This window comes from Betta splendens, chromosome 9 (assembly GCF_900634795.4).
Source record: "Betta splendens chromosome 9, fBetSpl5.4, whole genome shotgun sequence".
NCBI classification, from domain to species: domain Eukaryota; kingdom Metazoa; phylum Chordata; class Actinopteri; order Anabantiformes; family Osphronemidae; genus Betta; species Betta splendens.
The window spans coordinates 16,126,328-16,138,376 of NC_040889.2; the positions used below are offsets into that span (position 1 = coordinate 16,126,328).

General features: G+C 43.4%; 2 protein-coding genes across 6 annotated transcripts in view; one reads left to right on the top strand and one right to left on the bottom strand.

Moving 5' to 3' along the window:
- Positions 1 to 2,546: 2,546 nt before the first annotated feature.
- On the bottom strand, positions 2,547 to 5,144 carry neflb (neurofilament light chain b). The gene is made up of 4 exons (XM_029163889.2): positions 4,023 to 5,144; positions 3,723 to 3,847; positions 3,249 to 3,640; positions 2,547 to 3,166 (listed from the first exon to the last, which is right to left on the bottom strand). The coding sequence occupies exons 1-4, from the start codon at positions 5,091 to 5,093 to the stop codon at positions 2,967 to 2,969; spliced, it is 1,788 nt and encodes a 595-aa protein (XP_029019722.1). The 5' UTR covers positions 5,094 to 5,144; the 3' UTR covers positions 2,547 to 2,966.
- Positions 5,145 to 6,114: 970 nt separating this feature from the next.
- cabin1 (calcineurin binding protein 1) overlaps positions 6,115 to 12,049 on the top strand; it is a 31,836-nt gene continuing 25,901 nt past the window's right edge. For all 5 annotated transcript variants that reach the window (XM_029161858.3, XM_029161859.3, XM_029161861.3 and 2 more), the window contains exons 1-18: positions 6,115 to 6,289; positions 6,824 to 6,881; positions 6,974 to 7,066; positions 7,190 to 7,303; positions 7,396 to 7,530; positions 7,655 to 7,835; positions 7,919 to 8,048; positions 8,156 to 8,305; positions 8,589 to 8,896; positions 9,024 to 9,332; positions 9,415 to 9,632; positions 9,918 to 9,990; positions 10,291 to 10,478; positions 10,567 to 10,704; positions 10,916 to 11,104; positions 11,186 to 11,428; positions 11,514 to 11,667; positions 11,782 to 11,897. In XM_029161858.3, coding sequence (XP_029017691.1) covers positions 6,879 to 6,881; positions 6,974 to 7,066; positions 7,190 to 7,303; positions 7,396 to 7,530; positions 7,655 to 7,835; positions 7,919 to 8,048; positions 8,156 to 8,305; positions 8,589 to 8,896; positions 9,024 to 9,332; positions 9,415 to 9,632; positions 9,918 to 9,990; positions 10,291 to 10,478; positions 10,567 to 10,704; positions 10,916 to 11,104; positions 11,186 to 11,428; positions 11,514 to 11,667; positions 11,782 to 11,897 — 2,742 coding nt within the window. In that variant the 5' untranslated portion in view covers positions 6,115 to 6,289; positions 6,824 to 6,878. The remainder of the gene's footprint in view (positions 6,290 to 6,823; positions 6,882 to 6,973; positions 7,067 to 7,189; positions 7,304 to 7,395; positions 7,531 to 7,654; positions 7,836 to 7,918; positions 8,049 to 8,155; positions 8,306 to 8,588; positions 8,897 to 9,023; positions 9,333 to 9,414; positions 9,633 to 9,917; positions 9,991 to 10,290; positions 10,479 to 10,566; positions 10,705 to 10,915; positions 11,105 to 11,185; positions 11,429 to 11,513; positions 11,668 to 11,781; positions 11,898 to 12,049) is intronic.

The window sequence follows — 12,049 nt, forward strand, 5'->3', positions numbered from 1 at the left end:
AACCTTTCTGCTTTTACAGTATGTCATATAAAATATGTGTTTATCTGGATCTGCTCTGTGTGCATGGTGTGAGAGCCTGCAAGTCTGTCATCACTGTTGTTGTGCAAGGATGTAAGCTGGTCTATATACTAAAATCGACACACAATGCACATGGATTCTTGTGTACTCGCTGTATTTTCAGTATATATAGTGTTAACATGCGTGATTATTCAATCTGTCTTCTGCAGGTAAGTTGTGTTACCACATTTATATCTAACATCTCATTTCCAGGTGGTGATGCATGAGAAAGAATGTGCCCTGAGGCTCCCCATTTGTCTCCATCTGACTCACTGAAACATCCTTTGTACCTCGGCGGTGGGTACACGAGACCATCTGAACACCAGGAGAAACAAGCATCTATTTTTAGAGCGAGAGTGCCACGTCTTTAAATGAAATATCCTTTCTGCCTCCCAATGCAAAGGTTTGCTCGACAGATGCCTTTTTTTTAATTAAGTGGTGCTCTGAGATCAGCAGAGGGAGCCACAGCTCTTTGATGAGAAGAAGTGTGGCTGCGTGACAAGCAAAAAAAAACAAAAAAGAAAACAGAGACTGCAGCGTGACCACCCTCGTTGTCTGGACCGGAGCCTGAGCAGTCTCACAGCCGTGCACCCGCCCACTTACAATTTAAAAAAGAACATAATCAGGATGACAAGTGCTTCTCTGTTTCCAAAGACGTGGAATGCATTAGTGCTCATTAGCTATTTCAAGTGGCACCTCTGGATGCGCAGTGAAACATGTCGGCGCAACATTAACTCAGAAACTGAAGCGATATCATGTGCACCCGACTACAAAACCAAATGACATGCAGTGTTGCTGGTACTCTGCTTGGAGGATTACATTTCGGACACTGAGTCCAAAACAGCGTATTACCGTATTCTACGCCGGCCCGTAATGTAATATGGATTTGTTGCAATGGAAAGCTGATAATGTTGCACTGCCTTAGACAGTCAGGCCGTTGGTGTAAACGTGAGCGCTAGATGCGTGATGGGCCTCCCTCCAGTCGCCTCAGCCTGAATGTGACAGCGACAACGGGGATCAAAGTCAATATCTGAAAGACGATGCTATAAAATAAGACAATCATACTTTGCTTTGAGATGCTACATTGATGCAGAGACCCCAGACGTGCACACGTACAGTGCAGGCGATCCCCTCGCTACAGTTTGCGTGTATATGACTCAACGGGTGCAAACAAAAGGCCTAAGTGCATGAGTCCATCCTGCGCACAGCCCCCACGGCCTCAGCACTCTCTCTGTATTCAACCGATAGCATATCATTACTATGCTCAATCAATATAGAACATTTACAGTGAAGCCAAATTCATTACAAAGTAGGACTTGTAATGATTAAACAGAGTGCTCCGCTGGACTGTGTCTAGTTTTACTGTAGCAACCGAGAGAAGGAGGAGGGTAATGTAGTCTGCAGCTCAGGGCAGGACCAGAAGGATGGAGACGGAGAGGGAGCGGCCTGCACACTGTGGAACATTACTTTAACAAATTTACTTCATGGCTTTACCTGAGATGTTTAATACCTATTACAAGATGATGCAAGATTTCAAAAATGTGCATCAAACACATCGAACTGTCTGCTCCTCTCTTAAAGTGTGTGGGGAAAGGATATGTGTGTTCAACCCTGGCCTCTCCTACCTGAGTAGAAAGCAGCCCATCCTCTGTCAAGGTTTAGTGCAGTAAAATATTTCTTTACTGTCTCTCTGTGTCCTTCTCTCTCTCTCCCTCTCTCGCCCTCCCGCTCTAATAAAATAATAAAATTGCTCTCTCCCTTCCTCTCTTTCTCGCTCTTCTGAGTGAGCTGACACTTGGCCAGATTCCTTGGTGCAGCTGAGTCATAAACGCTTCACTGTGCCCTGATTTATGGACAGTGATGGTGATGAGGGTGAGGCAGCAGGAAAAACGCCGCTGTCAGCTCACTGATCACACGGAGACAGTAGGCGCATCAGGGATAGAGACGACCTGCTGACTGGAGACGGGGGAAAAAACTGCCATTGTAATCTATATTTTACACTTTTACACACTTGTTTAGCCAAGTCAAGAAAAAATGAACGAAGCATCGCTGGCAGAGCGTGCTGACGATGTGAAGCCTGATACTGTCTAATACACTGAGAAGAAGAAGAAGCTGTTTTTTATGGACCGTTTTTGCTGAAAAAGGCCTAAAGCACCACAGACCTGCTGACTTGAAGCTTCAATCCAGCCCTTTAAGTCAGTTGTGATTCATCAATAAGGACAGAGACAAGGGCTTCTTGGCCGCCTTTTGTTCTTTATACATTAACCGCTATTAACATTCTGGTCAGAAGAGTATGTTTTAAACCCTCCATGAAAAAGGAGCCCTGGGCAAAATAAGAAAATCTCCGTCCATGCTAGTAAGAGTGAGTTAAAGAAACGTGGGAGCTGAATATCATTTCATACTAATGTCTGCTCGATGTGGTTTGATTTGACACTTTAGTTAAAAACCATTGCTGTTTATGGGTACAATGAAAAGCCTGGAGCCAGCTCTAGGTTGACAAGGCTTCAAGACTTTATTGAGGTTCACTGCAGCGCATCGTGGACTTAAAACACTCAGTGAGAACGTGATGTAAGGCATTTCAAACTGGGTACTGCACGTACAGACGTCACGAGGGCATGTCGCGGCGGAGGTAAAGCACACAGGTGTTTGCAAATAAATCCTGACAAATTCTCTTTCTATTCCCGACGCAGGCTGTCTCCCATCATTCGAATAGCTTTTAATTTCCTCGCGGGTGCGGCGCACACCCGTGCGCATGCTATGAATCGCTCGGGTTGATACAGGGGTAATGTCACCGGGACTTTTCATTTCACAGGATTCTCATTTGGTTTGAGGGAGACAAACGTCTCTGTGTATAGAGCACCGGAGAGCCTTCAGCAACAAGCTAGCAGGTATTTCTAAAGCATTTACATTTAAACTTTTTTGTCAGATGTTTTCACTTCGGCCTCCACCTCCTCTTCTTTCCCGGGTTCTTCATCCTCCCCCTTCTCACCCTCTCCATCACCTTCTTCTTTTTCCAGCTCACTGTCTCCCCCTTCTTGAGGTTGCTCATCATCTCCTCCCTCCTCTTCCTCTTCTTTTTCTCCGGCTTCTTCATCTGCTTCACCCTCTCCTTTTTCAAAACAATGTGAAAAGGAATGAATGTTAGAAAGTGAATTGCTACTAAACACATGCACATATTCATTTAAACCCACCTTCACCATCTGCTTCTTCCTCTCCCTCTTCTTGCTTTCCCTCTTCTATGTCTTCCACCGCCTCCTCATCTTCCTGACCCTCTTCTCCCTCTCCCTCCTCCTCTTCTTCCTGCTCCTGCTCCTCTTCCTCTTTCTCCTCCTCCTCCACCTGCTCTTCCTCTTCCTCCTCGGGAGGACTAGCCTCCGCTTGTTGTGCCTGGCTTGCAGAAATCGCCTCCTCTGTGGCGAGTGATGAAGTATACAAGCGAGAGCTCAGCAGAAACGGAGCTGCAGACTGCAGGGAGACATGTGTTCGTCCGTAGGATGGAGCAGCGTACATGGCCTGGGAATAAATGGAGGCAGAACCTGGGCCTGCCACACTCAAACGGCTCTCTTCGCCTTCAAGGAGCTTTCTAAGAGCAGATGAAATGCATAATAATGATCATGTTAACTGTATTAAAACAGGCAGCGCATATAAAAGATAATATCACTGACCTGTAGGCTGCAATTTCAATATCCAAGGCCATCTTGACATTCAAGAGGTCCTGATAATCTTTTAAGTAGCGAGCCATGTCACTCTTGTTGGCCCTTAGCTCTTCCTCCAGTTGACCGATTGTATCCTGAATAGAAATCATGTTAGTGCAAGGTATAGTTCAAAACATTTTTCGGCTACTTTACTGAATAACGGTCCACAGTTCCAATCAGTCTCATATTTGATTTTCTAATTATTTTTATGATAAAAGGAAAAACTCACCAGCACTGTATCTTTACTTCAGCGTCATTTCTAGTTCTTACCTGCAGCGCAGAGATCTCAGCACTTTGTTTCTCCTCCACCTCCTGGAGCTGATTCTCTAGAGCCTGGTTCACGCCCCTGCAGGCATCGATCTCCAACGTCTTGGCTTTGAGGAGCCGGCGGTATTCTCCAGCCTCGTCTTTGACATTTCTTGCACTCTCTGTGTTGAGAGCAGCCCCTACTGTCATCACGTTCATCTTGTTGCAGAACCATTCTTCCGCTGACTGAAGGTTGCGTTGCGCCAGCTTTTCATACTGTGACCGAATTTCTCGAAGAGCCACGGACAGGTCAGGTTTGGCAACCTCCATCTCTACGGACACCTCTGCGCTGTACTGGATCTGCGTCTGCAACTCTGCAATTTCACTCTCGCAGAGGCGCTTCAGGAAGGCCAGCTCTTTAAGCAGCGATTCAACCCTTTTCTCAAGTTCAGCCTGGCCCAAGGCTGCTTCATCGGCACCCTTCCTGGCATCCAACAGGCTTCCCTCTGCCTCCTCCCTGCCGAGCACTTCGTCCTCATAGCGTTTTTGCAGGTTGCTCAGCACATCATCCATTCGATCCCTGTGGTCTTGAGCGGCATCCTTCTCGTGACGGGCCTCTTCTACGGCAGCTCGAAGCTGGCGGATCTCGTTCTCATAGAGGGCATGAAGGTTGGAAGGCTCTGCCTGCCTTTGCCTGAGCAGCAACAGTTCGGTCTCCAGCAACTTGTTCTGCTGCTCCAGTTCATGGACCCGCTCGATGAAGCTTGCAAAGCGGTCGTTCAGGTCCTGCAGCTCAGCCTTCTCCTGGGTCCTTAATACTTTGAACTCGGAGCTGACCTGGGCAGCTTGGTCAAGACGTAGCTCAGCAGCAGCTGCAGACACTGGAGCAGAAAGCACGGATGAGTAGGTGGAGGTAGCTCGAGTCTGTGCAGGATAAGCCCTGCGTGAGGAGGAATAGGAAGATATCGGGGCCGAATGACTAGAATAGGCAGACCTAGATCCTATTCCGCCACCAGCTCCATATCCTGCACTGCGCACAACTACTCTCCTCTTGTAAGTAGAGGGAAAGTAGGGGTCAAAGCCAGTGGAAGCCATGATTAAAGAGATGGGCAGATTGCTCTGTATCTTGCAATGTAGCTGGGCTGACTGCACAGTGGATCTGCATTACTCTGGCTTATATAGAGCCAGTAATGACTGTGACGTACGTTTTTCTCTTTTTTTTGCTGGCGTGCTGACAGGATGAATTGATAATGGTGCCTGCCTGCTAGCCTGCTTGTCTCAGCCAACACAGAGATTGGGTGGGGTGAGGTGGGGGTGGAGGAGACAGGGATAAATGGTGTAGCAAGGAGGGACTGCAACAGACAGGGTCACTGAGGACAAAAACGGGATACTGTTACTTATAAAAACTGCAGAACCTATTACAGCTGGCTACAGTAGAACCTTGCTGAACCGGAATACATCTTTTTTGTGTAATGTACTGTAAGTGCATGACAGGATGGTGATGACAGCAGGCTGAAACAACACTGACTTCGCACAATTTATAGCATATATTTGCTGTATTAGATTCAGTATTTGTGAAGTATCACAAATAAATGATTACTTACAGGGAAAAAAACAAAACAACATTTGTTATGACAATATCGATTTTTAATCTCGAACAAAACTTTTTATATTTTGATAAAGTTTGCCATCTAGTGGTTGACTGTTTACCATACAAACAAAGGCTGACTATCAACAGAAGAGATATAAAACGTATAAGAATTAATTTACCTGTGGTTATTGTCTGAATTAACCTACAAACTGCTTATTAAATTAACCCATAGTGACATAGTGTTTAATAGTCATAATAATATAATAATAATAATAGGTCTATCTGTAAAGAAAAATGCTCATGCAGTGCTATTTAAATAATACAACATATTTATTTGGAAACACGGAATTGCTAGTTCCACATATTCGATCATTTTAAGGCAATTCTCTTTGTAGCCACTTCACAATGATTTGTATGTTGGTGAGGTGGGTTCAACCAAAATCGTAATCGTTGATTGGTTACACGAATACACCCACAGTCCGGCGACCAATGAATGATGAGTTTACTGAACGGCGGGTAGCAAATGTCGAGCGCTGACGCATACGGTCTCGGCGTTGACAATAACAAAGGGTGATGACTAAATGAAGTTTAAAACTTATTTTGTGCTTCATGTCTGCTCTCGACTGTAGCGTGTTGAGGGTTCGCTGCCTTATTATATTTACAGCAACGTCACCACAGATAGTTTAAGCGGATATGAGCGGTAAGTCGCCCTGGTTTGAAGGTGATGCTCACCGGGTGCAACACTAACGTTACGTGAGCTAGCTTAGCGTTAGCTGCAATTATTTGCTGATGCGAGCAAGCAGGGGCAAATACTGCATTGCTGCTTCGCTTCATCTGATAGTTATCCTACGGGTAGAATATATTCACCTGCCTGTCACGGATTCTGCTTGTGCTATCTACACGTGAAACATGGCTTAGGTTATTTCCATCAATGCCCCACTTCACCGCTAAACTAACCGAGCTAAGTTTTGGTTGGCATTTTGGTAAGGTTCGCTAATCGTCATTAAACACGAACACTGATTTAAGTTATACAGTTATGATAAGGTTTCCTTGCTGTTCTCTAACGTTTGGTCGAGCAGGTGTTTATTCAACCAATGAAGCAATCTGAGCGAATATGAAGGCTTTTAAAACGAGTCAGTCGGCTGACAGGCAGCACCTTCATAGGTGGATTCTGTTCCGTTTTTCATGTAACGTTACTTTTGTCTGGTATATTGTTCTGTCTCTGTCTATATAGGCAATACCTAAAGCTGCAAGCTGCACTGAAGTTGGTCTGCTTTACAGATATTACGATGGTAATGCAATTTTGCAACAGCTTTTTTTAAAATTGTGATTAAGATGTCCTTGATTTGCTTAGCAAAGAAAATGTCTGCCTTTGTCTCCACAGATCCGCATAGCAGCTCTTAATGCGGCTGTAACAGCTCCAGATGAGTCCCAGGATCCACTTAGGACTAATAAGAGTCAGACAAAAGAGGCCCAGGTACAGAAATAATAATAATAATAGAAGAACAACAATAATAATCATACCAATAATAATGCGATATGTGTCATCTTCACATTTTCCTATTAAAATTCATGTCATCACATTTTGCTTTATTAACAGGAAGCTGAGGCCTTTGCTCTATATCACAAAGCATTAGACCTTCAAAAGCATGACAAGTTTGAAGACTCTGCCAAGGCTTATCATGAGCTGCTTAAAACTCCACTGCTCAAAGAGGTAGTTATTCATACGAATTCGAAGAGAGAGTCAAGATTGTCAGAAATACTTGTTAATTTGACACATTACACATAATACCTTTGCTAATTTAGGCCATGCCCTCGGATGATCAGAGAGTGGGTCTCAAGCATCCCGGACTGATGCTGAAATATTCTACTTTTAAAAACCTGGCTACCATGGCTGCATCACGGGATGACCTGGAGACTGCTATGGAGTTTTATTTGGAGGTAAATCTGTAAATATTAATGCAGATGGTGCCATTAAATCAACCTTTTTACATAATTTGAGAGGTGACAGTGCTGTGAGTGTAGCTATATTCTATATTTTCTGTTTTTGTTGTCCTTTTATTAGGCAGTTATGCTGGATTCCACTGACGTGAACATGTGGTACAAGATTGGTCAAGTGGCTGTGCGACTGGTGCGCATACCTCTGGCTCGACATGCGTTTGAGGAGGGTTTGCACTGTAACCCTGACCACTGGCCCTGCCTGGACAATCTAATAACTATTCTCTACACTCTAAGTGACTACACCTGTATGTTATATTTTATGTCATTGATAATTTTAGAGCTCAGGGACACAATGACAAGTATAAAGTCAGCTGCAAATATTTTTCAGACTGTTTGTATTTCATCGCCAAAGCTCTGGAGAAAGACCATTGTTACACTAAAGGCTTGGTCTTAAAGGAGAAAATTTTCGAAGAGCAGCCTTGCCTTAAGAAAGACACAATGCAGATGTTTGTGAAATGGTAAAGACATTCACACTAAACCTCATGAAGTGCATAAAACGTGCTCATGCTACAGTTCCATTGTTCAACGTCACTCGTAAACCTCTATGATGTTTTGTTGTTTGCAGTCATATGTCTGTCCATTATGTGGAGGTGGAGGAAGAGGAACGCAAAAGTATTGTGCAAGAAGCACAGGAGATAAGGAAACGCAGACAGGCTCTCTCCCACTCTGAACCCAAACCTGACCTTGTCCTGATTCAGCCTATTCGCTCTCTCTCGTGAGTGCTGTGTTGACATGTTTTTGTTTTTTTTTTTTCTCGAATGTCTCGGTGGTTTATTTTAAAATAGCTTTTCCCTTGTGGATAGTCATTTAAAAATGTAACAGTTGAGATTTCATCCAGTCTAAACTGTTAAATCCTCATTTAAAATGAGCAAATGCAGAACTAGTATTTACTAGATTTTAATTCTTCACTCACACAAGACAATTTTTTGTGTATATCTTTCTTTAAGACATTGAAGAAAATGTTATTTAACTCTTGTTTTTTATTCTTTTAATCCCAGATGGAGGCATGTGGGTGAAAGCCTTGTTGCAATGTACAGACACCAGACTACATGTGAGCCTCCACGGCCGAGTCTTGGCCGCAGAATTGACTTGTCAGAGTACCGTGACCCAAACTTCCTTCAGAACCTTCCCCAACCCAGCAGCCCTGTCAGTTTAGGCCAGACCACTGTGCTGAGCAGCAGCCCCAGCTCATCTCTGCCACCAGTGACCCTGCCTGAGCCAGCAGTGCTGTCCCAGCCAAGCGCCCAGCCTCAGATTACCCCCAGCCCAACCACTGTGGAGATAACCACTTCTACCCCTCCTGTTGGTTAGTTGTTTTTGATTAATATCTATTTCATTTCTTTACATACATGAATACTACTTGGGTATACTAGTAGTGCTACCTTGTTACTCATTTGTTCATGTATAGTAAGTATTTCATAATTTGTTCACAGCTACAGCAATGGAAGTTTCTCTCTTAGATAAATCGAAGAAAGCTCCAAAAAGAAAGCGCGTGATTGAAGATAGTGGCGAGACAGCCAAGCGACGCTCAGCACGTGTTCGGAACACAAAATGCAAAAAGGAGGAGAAGATTGATTTTCAAGAACTGCTTTATAAGTACCTGCCTTCCAGACTCAAAAAGTTTGATCCCGATGATGACGAGAGTCTAAGCAACCTTGAAACACCGTGTGAAGGGAAGGAGGACTTGCAGCATCTGCATGGGAGTTGCTTGCCTGTCGACTCAGTTGAATACATGGCATCAGGTATGTAGTGTGTTGGGTATTTGTATATACAGTGACCATGAAAAGGCAGTTGTATTAACAAACTGCTGGTTCTTGTTTGTAGAACAAGAAGATGTCCACAGCTTTTTACTCAAAAGTATGACCAATGGTGGCATACTGGACCTGATGATGCGCTATCTGAAAGTAGTTGGTCAGAAATTCATGGAGGCGTGGCCTCGAGGACTCAATGCTGTGGTACTGGATGTCTATCAGATGTGGAGGAAACACAGCAGTGGTCTTCCTAACCCTTTGCTTCGGGACTGCAGCAACCAACACATCCGGGTATTTAACCAAACAACTACTGGAGTTCTTGTTTGTTTGAATTTCAATTAGATTATAGATTGTAGAATGTATAATATAATTATTTTGACAGGGAATTTTAATTAGCATGTTTCATGAAAACATTCATGATAATTGCAGTTTTCTCTAGTAATCCCTTTGGGCACTGCATCTTGGAGTTGTACATATTCTTAAATTGTAACTAGGCAATAAATGTATTTTTTTGTTTCCTGTGACCTCAAAGTTCAAACCTACTCCAATAAGTGTTTACATCTGCTTCATGTGTAGGAGATGCTAGAAATGAGCTTAGCATGCATGGAGTTGAAACTGGAGCAGTGGTTACACAAAAAAGGGAAGACTGGTAAGTACCAGTGAAACACTCACTAACTCTTGAGTATACTGTGATCCTGTTTCATAATATATAATTCAAATCCTTTTTTTTTTCTTGTGAAAAATGAAAAAACTGTAATAGAATTGTATAGTTTGGCCCAAGGGGGGCACTGCAGTTACAGTTTTGATCATGATTTGCTGTGTGTAACTACCTCAAGATGGTTATGTCAGTTTATTTGCAGAAAGCTAAACATGTTGTCATCTTTTCTGTAGCTCTTCAGCTTCCGAGCTAGCTCTTTTTTTATCTTTTTATCCTTTTTTCGTTCATTAGTTTCACCAAGAAGCAGCAGCATTGGTTCCAGCAGTGATACAACAGATTCAGAATTCCCTGGGCAGCACTTCCAGAGTGATCTGTTTCTTCTGGCCTTGGGGTCGTCCCAAAGGGATCTATTTGAGGATGACTGGCTGGATGTTATGGTGCGTGTCTACTGGCTGAAGGGTCGATTCTTGGCTCTGCAGGTATAGTGCATATCACGTTTTATTTTTGCTTATGATATTTTCACTGAACTGAACAACTTGTTAATATGTATTTCTTGCCTTTTGACAGGGAGATATGGAGGTGGCCCTGGAGAGCTATGATATCTGTATAGGCCTATTGCAGAGCAAATCAAAGACACCTGAAGGGAAACATTACACTATTAATCTGCCTAACTTACATTTAGATGCCGCAATCTCTGTGGAGGAGGTCAGTTGACTGGAATTTTGCAATAATTTAAGAAATCATACTTGCCTTGATCTTTATGTTATAAAATACCATGCCCAGATTTAAAGCTGATCAAAAAAGTATTAAGTAAAGTTAATTGGAAGGCATGATGGAAAATTGTGCTCATAAATATTCAAATCAAAATATATTAAACTGTAGCTGTTTTTGCTGTGGGGTTTACTTTGCTTTTTAGATTGACAAGAGGCTGAAATCTCTGGAGCGTTGTCAGTCTTTGGAGGAGATCCAGCGTCTCTTTGAGTCGGCAGACTACGAGTCAGTTGTGCGCCTGCTGCAGCCCACTCTTAATTATGGCAGCAGGAGTAAACCTCTGGAGTTTGTGAGCTCAGCACCAGAGCGGCCTGCTCAGTTGACGCTACTGCAGGTTAGACATGCTACAGTAATATCCGTTTTCAGAAGTGTATGGTGGTCGACATTCATACTTGAAATTACCTCCCTTGCCCAGAACTCCCTGTTGAAGCTTCAGGACTATCAGCAGTGTTTCGAGTGCAGTGAGGTGGCTCTGAATGAAGCCCTGCAGCAGCTCAGCTCTGCTTCAATCAGCTCCCCCCCAAGCAAGGAGGACTGGGTCAGCATCATTAGAAAGTTGCTGGATGGCATAGAGGTCTGCTTCAACAAACACTCTGAACTTCTAAACAGTGCCCCTCAGTTCTCCAGTATGGCTCGACTGGCTAACAACCTGATTCAGGTTAGTAATGTCCTATAATAATCCTATTTTTAAAAAAAGAAGTTGAACAGATGAGACATTTTTTGTCATTTTTGTGTGTTTTCAGCTGATTGATCTTAGCATGACAATTTCTGACGACCCCAAGGAGCCTTATTTCTTCTCTGTTCTGCCATGGATCATCCTGTATCGCATAATCAAACACGAAGAGGCAGCATTTGATTGCATGCTTAGGCAGCATATCTCTATAGGAGATGATGAAGGTTTGTTTACTTCTTGCTCGTTTGTTTACTTCTTGCTCGCTTTGGGTTTTTTAACTGTCTCAGTGCCGTGGCAGTTGCTGTGCTGTGACTGACATTATCAAGTTTCATTTTCAGATGACTCAGACACGCCAATGCTGCCCTCCTCCTTGATGCTTTTGAACACGGCTCATGAATATCTTGGCCGTCGCTCTTTGTGCTGCAGCTCAGATGGTGCACTTCTCAAGTTTTTTGTAAGTTTTCCTTTAGACCTGTGTTGGAAGATGTGTGGATATCCAGCTTGCATATATTGCTTTACTTGATTTTGTTTTTGTGTGAATATATATGTTCTTAAAACATTACAACTGTAAGGTAATGTGTTTTTTATTTACAAAGCCCATTAACA